This window comes from Pinus tabuliformis, chromosome X (assembly GCF_031772625.1).
Source record: "Pinus tabuliformis cultivar Carrire ecotype Pingquan chromosome X, CPIR1, whole genome shotgun sequence".
Classification (NCBI taxonomy): domain Eukaryota; kingdom Viridiplantae; phylum Streptophyta; class Pinopsida; order Pinales; family Pinaceae; genus Pinus; species Pinus tabuliformis.
The window spans coordinates 425,510,104-425,518,678 of record NC_142308.1 but is presented as its reverse complement, the minus strand read 5'-3'; the positions used below and the strand labels follow the sequence as shown (position 1 = coordinate 425,518,678).

At 42.0% G+C, this 8,575-nt stretch overlaps 1 protein-coding gene across 1 annotated transcript; it reads right to left on the bottom strand.

Annotated features, from left to right (window-relative positions):
- Positions 1 to 3,155: 3,155 nt before the first annotated feature.
- Positions 3,156 to 8,191, bottom strand: LOC149140391 (uncharacterized). The gene is made up of 2 exons (XM_089450968.1): positions 7,660 to 8,191; positions 3,156 to 7,036 (listed from the first exon to the last, which is right to left on the bottom strand). The coding sequence occupies exons 1-2, from the start codon at positions 8,189 to 8,191 to the stop codon at positions 3,156 to 3,158; spliced, it is 4,413 nt and encodes a 1,470-aa protein (XP_089307094.1).
- Between the last annotated feature and the right edge of the window lie 384 nt (positions 8,192 to 8,575).

Below are 8,575 nucleotides of genomic sequence, written 5' to 3'. Positions count from 1 at the left end.
AGTGTTTGGAATTGCAAGATTGTTGATAGTAATTGTTAGTTTTGGTATATCATAATCAAAATATTCTTTACCGACAATTCTAGTTGACATTAAGCTAGCTAAATAACATGAATACTTTTTTTTTTTGCCGGATTTCTTCAAACATAATTCCCTTATTGTTTTTGTATAAATCAGTATGTATTTGATCGCTTGCAATAAAGGAATTTTAATACAAATGTTTTCAAATTCATTTAGAGAATCATACTCAAGACGAGTCGTTGGATTTCCAAAATCAATCCTCTCCAAATAGAGAGGTGATTTGGATGTTGGTGATTTATCCTATTGGACTTCAATATTTTTGTGAGAATTTGTTGTGACATTTTCATTAGGAATTTCCTTTATTTATTCTTCTTCTTCCACAATTATAAGAGAATCATTTTGGATTACTTTACTTGGTCTTAAGTGAATATCATCAATAGAAACAATTGAATATTCAGGAGTAGTTTCTTCTTGAGTATTATATACATATTTTCCACTTTACTATTTGGATTTGTCGCTCGCTAGGATGGTGGCTAAATTGGTCTTGATGGTGGTTGGTTAGATGGAAATTGCAATTATTGTGGTTGGGTTACTCGTGGAGGAAGAACATGATATGATTGTTGAGTTGATTAGGGATATTGTATAAATGGTGTTTGTGGATATTGTTGTGATATGGTTGATAATGAAAAGATATTTTTTGATATGGTTGCGAAGGGTATGGTGGTTGATAAGATTGCTGAGGATTTTAGGGAGGTTGGATTCCATAAGTAGGTCCTCACCAACCTTGTTGAAAGGGATGGTTCTGGGTCTACCTAGGAGGCCATGCTTTTTAAGGCATGGGAGCATTCCAAGTTTTCCTTATAGGATTTGCATTATTATATTGATGAAATTTTTGAGTGAAGTCCTAAAACATGCTTGTTATGCTTGTGAAAATTCAATGACCATGAATCCTACTGCGTCAACTGATAATGTTTCTTCTATTTGTTAAGTTAATCAACCAAATTTGCAGTTTCCTACGGCATCAAAACATATACATTGCAGCCTTCACAAAATAAATATTGTGGAAGAAATAAAAACATTGGAAGAATAGATGCACACACATAATATTACACTATTATTTTTGGACTAATGTCCCCGAAAAAAACCCAATGTGGGAAAATTGGTGCAGCAGTTGAGGGTTTTAATATTATTATGTAGTAGTTTCTGAATACAGTCCTTGGATGCCTTAATGGCTATCCAATAGAGAGAATATAAATGGCAGAGAAATTAGTGAGAAATATCTCACACTATCAATGACAATTTGACATTGATCCAACCACTAAATGACTAGCCCCAAGCTGCCTTTGCGCTGCTCTACGTCACAACTGATAGGGACTGCGTCACTCCCTTTGGTTGATTGATCTCCTAGCTAGATGCTCGATCCTCTAGACCTCCAGTCTCACACCCCAGTTCCTAGCACTGTATCTGATCTTCTCCTCAGCAAATTTGTGAATCTCCTCAGGGCCTCTATGCTACCTCAGCATGGCTTTACGTTGCCTAACATGGCTCTACGCTACCTCTTCAGGATCTCTCTTTGCCTCCTCTGAAATGTATCCCTGGATCAGGAAACTCTCCAACTGGAAAATTATCCTTGCCCCTCACTGCAAGAAATCTCCTCGATGACTTCTCCTGCAACTGTTGCGTTGCTCTCTTGAGAAATCAATCTCTTGATCTCACTCGATGTGTCTTTCCAAATGCCCATCAAGCCTCTTCTTATAATCTTCTCGTTGATCAATCAACAACCCAGATTAGATTCTGATCAATGGCTCAGATCATCTTGGCTTGATCCTCTTCTTCTTCTAGAAGATTCACACCCAGTTTATTTAACACACTTTAATTATTCTAATTTCCTAAGTTTAGACTTAGGGATCCATTAAAAATAATTAATAATTTTAATTAAACCTCTTCCGAGTGGAATTTCCAAAAATGGTTTATGGGTGTCGTGGAATGTAAGTGTCCTAGCCTCCTTGCAAAATCTTGAGGCTAGAGCACGTCTGATGCTACCAGAAATCAACATCTCTCAATTACCATGGTCTTGTTGGTGCAACATAGTACAAGGATTTTAATGCTTCGACTTCTCCTTTGTAGGCTACTTTCAAGTTTGATAAGGCTGGACAAATTTCAGTCGCTTGCCTTTTTGCACAAATGCCATAGAGTTGAGAATTGTCTAATGGACATTCCCTTAATGGATTCTTCTTTCTACTCTTAGAACAAAATATAGGCAATTTTTCATTTTTCTCTTCTTGTCTCTTCTTGGCTTTTAGTATATTTATGTGTGAGCTAAGAATACTTAGAATATCAATTTTAAAATTTAACTGTAAATCACCTAATCCTACCCTAGTAACACTTCCTACAACTGGCTTATTGATTTTAGTCAAAATCTCCCTTTGATATTTGTTATCTTTTGCTCGTCCTTTGGAATACTTCCTGCACAACTCACATATTTTGTCATAAATTAAATAAGAGACATCACCAACTCCCATAAGATCAAGTACATCAATTTATTTATCTTTAATTCCTTTTATGAAAATTTTACGGATGGTGTCTAGGTTTAGTGCATTTGCTTAGATTTTTGAAGATTATAGGAAAATAATTCCAAATAATCTTCTAGATTCTCACTTCTTGTTGGGACATCCTACACATATCCTCCTTATTGTCTCTAGATCTACAATATGGTTGATAATTATTAAGGAATTTTTTTTTCATATCATCCCAATACATAATAAGTGTTCTCCCAAATCCATAAACTAATTTAAAGAAACTCCTTTTAAGGTAGTTGGAAACGAAAAAAGCTTTTATGCATCATTTGTATATCCATAAGTATGACACGAAATGTCAAATTCAAACAGGAATGCATCAATATCATTTTTTTTAACAAGAACGGTTATGGTGTTTCATTATCTGCTTGGCCAATGGCCACAAATTCTGTTACAAAATGAGGAGCGCTTTCCAACATGCTGTTCTGCCAGAAGGGGAATGGCATTTTCTCTTATCCTTTTCCTCTTTTTACATTTTTCAAAATAAACTTTGAATGCTAATTGTCCTAGATGGAAAATGCAGACAAACTGATTTAATAATAAACAGTAAAACATATTTTTTCATGGGATAGGAGACCACAGAGAATCTTCGTTTCTGAGGACGGTTCCAGCTTCTAGGTGGGCAGCAATATTTGCTTGGGCGTCTGCTGCTTTGTTGTTTGCTCTTAAGACATGAAAGTATGTCAAGCGAAGCGATTTCGAGATACTTTTGATTCTGTAGAGAAGCCTTGCTAGATGCAGATCAGAGGGGTTGGAGTTGGTCACCACAGCTCTTATAATAACTTGGGAATCACCGAGAATGTTTGCTTCCCGAATTCCCAGCTCCTTGAGGAAGATTACCCCTTGCAAGAGGGCAAGAGCCTCGGCTTGCATGCTTGATGTATGACCAAGCCCCCAGGCAAAGTTATGAGAAGAAATATTGCCTGGCATGATAATGTGACCACCTGCCCCAGCTTTCCCAGGATTCCCTTTAGCTGCTCCATCAAAAAAGAGAGAAGGAATTAATTGATTGGACAGCCATTCCTGGAATTCAATCTCAGTTTTTCTGATTTGCCAAACTTCCAGTTCTGGAGGTGGCCTTCTTGGTTTATGGAAGTTAATCTTGAAGGCTGTTCCCAGCTCTCTGTCCTGTTGGCTGAGGTTTGAATCGTCATCTATGCCTTCCAACCACTCACTTAGTTGGGACTTCACTGTATTAGCTACTATTCTGTGATCCTGAGCTTTGTCTCGAAAAATCCTCCTGTTCCTTTCTAGCCAGATCTGCCAACTAGTGAATTTTGGCAAAGCGCTCCATGCTGCTCTGATCTTTTTGTTCTTTGGTTGAGCACCTGGGTATCTGTCCATCCAACCTGCAAACAGCTCTTGAACTGAAGTGGGGAAATTAAAATCAAGATGCCAATTGTCCAGCAGATCTTGCCAAACAGATTTAGTGAAATTACACTCGATCATTATATGGAGAGCGGTTTCAAAATTTGATTTACACATGACACATCTGGATGGTCCCTTAAATCCTCTGATTTGAAGTCTGTCCTCGGTAAGAATTTTTTGGTGGCTAACAATCCAGCAAAAATGGTCGATTTTTGGTATGGACGGGAAATTCCATATCCCTGCCCAGGGAGCTGGGTTGGGAGGGACGTTTGGACGCTCTAAGAACTTGTAGTAACCCTGTTTGACTGTGTAACCAGAGCGACTGTTTTCCCAGCCTCTTGCATCCTTTCTGTTGGCGTGGAGGGGAGCCAATCCATGGAGATGAGCTTTGAAGTTAGTCCATTCATTTTCCAGATCGCTGGGCACTGGCAACCGCTTCCAGCCCGTCCAGTAATTCTCTGTCCATTCTGACAGATCCCACAGCGTGTGTATGTGCGCTGCCTCCATCCAATTTCTGAGCGCTGTAAAATTGCCTGCGTCTACCAAAGGGGGGCGATTCATTATTTTGTCCTTCCAAACCTGCGTTTTCTTACCATTACCGGGAATCCAATGGGCACAGCTGTTAATCATCGGCGCGATTTTGCTAAGGAGAATGCTGAGATGCGATCTGGTTGATTCTTTGGGGTGGTCTAAGCACCGGAGCCTTGGGCCTCTAAAATACTTTTTCCAAAGTGCAATCTGAGCCCAGCTAGGATTCGGGGCGATAATTTTCCATGCTAGTTTGGCTCCCATAGCAAGGTTTTTGGCAAACAGATCTTTGAGATTTAATCCTCCTTCAAGATAAGGTTTTGTGACTGTATCCCAGTTGATTAGAGAGAATTTCTTGTCATTATGCTTGCCTCCTCTCCAAAAAAATCCCCTGATTAATTCATCCATTTTTTTTATAGTTCCCACTGGAGCCAGAAGGACCGCAAATCTGAAGATCGGAAGGCTGTTGAGGACCGCTTTGATGAGCACAGCTTTGCCAGCGATGTTAAGCCAAGAGGAACCCCAGGAATTCATCTTCGATTTGAATTTATCTATGAGGGGATTCCAGTCTTTGCTTGTCACTTTCTTGTTGAAGACTGGCAGCCCAAGATACTTGAAAGAGGACCAACTATTGGAGGCAGAAAATCCCAAACATCTAGCTATGGAGGATGCAGTGGAAGCAGGAGTATTCCAACAAAAGATCTGGCATTTCCCCTTGTTTAGCTCACTGCCTGAGATTCGACAGAAGTCATCCAATACTGCTTTGAATTTGATGGCTGATTGAAGAGTTGCAGCTCCCAGGAGAAGAGTATCGTCAGCGAAGAGTGCATGATTGATGCGCTTCACTCCTCTTGCAATGCACAATCCGTTAATAACATGATCCTGCTGCTTTTTGTTCAGATAAAAACTAAGAACAGAGGCTTGAATGACAAAGAGGAGGGGTGAAAGAGGGCACCCCTGCCTCAGCCCTCTAGTAGCTTTGAAAAATTCAGCGGCCCTTCCATTCACTAGAGGAGCAATCCAGGGCTCCGCAATACAGGCTTTTATCCACTTTATAAAGCTTTGCCCAAATCCCATTTTAAGCATTACATCAAACAAAAATTTATGATTAACACGATCAAATGCATTCGATAGGTCGAGTTTGATGACCATACCTCTTTCCTTACGATGCTGACTGGAATGGATTGCCTCCTGGACCAGCACGAAATTGTCTACTAGCTGTCTGCCTTTGATGAATCCCCCTTGATTGTCCGGAATGATTTTGGGGAGGAATCTTTTCAGCCTGTTTGCTATCACTTTGGTGATCACTTTGTACCCGATGTTGCATAGAGAAATTGGGCGGAATCTGCTGAAGGTGTTTGCCCCCTTTTCCTTAGGGATGAGAGCTAGGAATGCCGAATTAGTGCAGCCTCCAATCTTCTGACAGTTCTGTGATTTCTGGATCATTTTGATGAATTCCTTCTCAATAATCTGCCAACATGTTTGTAAGAATCTAGGGGTGAAACCGTCCGGGCCCGGGGCTTTATCCGGATCCATGGCGAATAGAGCCTCCTTGACTTCTTTGGGTGTGATTATGCCTTCCAGAGCCTGATTGATTTTGGGTGAGATGATCTTAGGAACAACATCTAAGAGGCTGAGATTATGATCTGCTCTGATATCCTCTCTGTACAGATTCTCAAAATGCTCAGAGGCTGCTTTTTTTATGCTAGCAAAGTCCCTTAAAACACTGCTTTCTTCTTTTATTTCTTTGATAGAGTTCCGGCCTTTCCTAGCTTGAGCCTGCTTGTGAAAAAAGGAGGTATTCCTGTCTCCGGATTTAAGCCAAAGACTTCTAGATTTGAGTCTCCAATACTCTTCTTCGGCCAGGCATGCTTTATGAAAGTTTTGCTGAAGCTTGGCCTCCTTTTCCAGGTCTTCATTTGAAATATCAGCTGTTTCTAGCTGGAGGTGATGCCGTTCCAGATCTGAGTGAGTTTTTTTCCTTTCCTCAGCTGGATTGGGCAAGGTCCTGGCCCAATTTTTTAGCATGGCTTTCACTCTTCTGAGTTTTTCTTCCCATACAAAGAAGGCAGAGCCCTTGACTGGGCTTTTCCAGCAGTCTCTGACCTTATCCATGAAGTCTGCCTCCTTGATCCAGAGAGAGCAGAATCTGAATGGAATAGGCCCCAGATCCGGAGGAGTCAGTAACTCCAGGCTGATTGGTTTGTGGTCTGATGTACTGTTGTGCAGGATGCGCGATCTAGCTTCCAACCCAATGAGTAGGAAGGAGCTTTGAACCAGGAAGCGGTCCAATCTTGCCGCTATGTGTCCCGGCCCAGCCCTTTTGTTTGACCATGTGAACTTGCCGATGGTTGGCTTAATATCGATCAGGTCCCAGCCTTGCATGAGATCCTCTACTGTTTCTCTTGCTGGATCCCTGACAATACTGCCTCCTCTCTTTTCTGATGGCAGGAGGGTGAGATTGAAGTCTCCTGCAATGATGATGTTCTCCAAGTCTTCCCGGTCTGCCAAATTTTTTATGGAGTCCCAACATAATTTTTTTTCACCTGCATTATTTGGAGCATATACATTGACTAGACTCATAATTGTATTAGATTCTAGATGATGCAACTTTAACAATATCCAATGAGTATTTAGGGTTTTAGAGATGAGGGAGAACTTATGAGGATTCCAGAGCGACCCAAGTCCTCCTGAAGCTCCTCGAGCCGAAGTTGCATGCGCGCCATCTTTTTTCCAAAACTTTCTACTTGCTTGGAGGAAGGATGATTCCTCCATCTTAGTCTCCTGGATGAGGAGGATGTCTGGGGATTCCTGCCTTATCAGACTTCTCATCGCCTCTTCCTTGACTTTGGATCCCATACCCCTACAGTTCCAGGAGACAATCTTCATTACTTATTTTTGTTGTGGAGAGCTCCTTTGGAGCTCTGGATTGGGGCCTTCTTCGTCTTCGGAGTTTTTGATAGGAGTTTCTCGAGCGTAGGCTGGCTGCCCTGGAGCTTGTCTTTGTATGTTTCTTGTTCCCTTTTTTCTTTTGAAGACATTCGGCCTCTTGTAGATCTTCTGGGGGTGGATTGTGATTCCCCTATTTCCCCTTCTTCCTCCGACTCGTCGGATTCATGGGTTTCCTCCTCGTCTTCAGATGTCTTTTCTTTGGGAATCTCTGGTTCACTTTTAGATTTAGTCGGGGAGACTTCTTTCGGGATTTCAGCATCCTGGGAAACTATGGTTTCTGATCCCAGGATCTCATATCTGTTTCCTTGACTTTCCATGGGTTGCTTCTGAGCAGGCGCTGTTTGGGGTGTTCTGATGTTAGCATTAGCGGCCTTCCTGGAGGTAGTTCTGGATCTCTTCACCTGGTTCCATCCTTCCTCTTTCCCTTTATCTTCAGCCCCTTTGGCCGGGCAGTCTCTGGCGAAATGTCCATAGACTTGGCACTTCCGACATTTGAATGGCAGCTGCTCGTAGTCAAGCTTCTGGATATGTGTCCACGGACCCACCCTTATTTTGACAGCTTCAGGAAGACCAACCTCCAGATCCACCTCCACGCAGATTCTGGCACAGTCATACTGGTCTCTATTGTTGGCCGTATCAATGAATTTCCCGAGGGTGTTCCCGATGTGCTTTAGGGAATCCCAGTTCCAGCAATGGACCGGAAGATTGGGGAGTCTTACCCATACTGGGACTGCTGAAGGCACGTCCATTGCCGGATCGAAATCTGGCGTCCATTTGTTCAGGTATAACCCTTGAGGTCCCATGAAATATGGTCCATTTCTGAAAATGAGATCTTTGTCTTCTTTTTCTGAGAATTCGAAAAGAAAGTATCCTCTTCCAAGAAAATAAGAAGTAACCTTGCCCTGGATCAACGGAGCCCAGTTTCTGGAGACCCAGCTCTCTGTTGATTTAGGAGAGGGCCAGAGACCTGTAAACTGACCCACTAGGGCACGTTCCGACAACGAAAGGGCTACTTGGATTGGACCTTCGGGAGGAAGGGCGATCTCAGGGATGTCATCGAGCCTTTTGACGAACTTTGCGGCTTCCACTGCTTTCTTCTTGGGGAGCGAGGCCAACAAGGATCTGAAGGCCTC

Coding starts and splice junctions, on each gene's coding strand:
- LOC149140391 (XM_089450968.1), bottom strand. CDS start 8,191: ATGGACGTGCCTTCAGCAGTCCCAGTATGGGTAAGACTCCCCAATCTT. Junction 7,037..7,659: donor CTCCCCGACTAAATCTAAAA/GTGAACCAGAGA, acceptor CAAATAATGCAG/GTGAAAAAAAATTATGTTGG.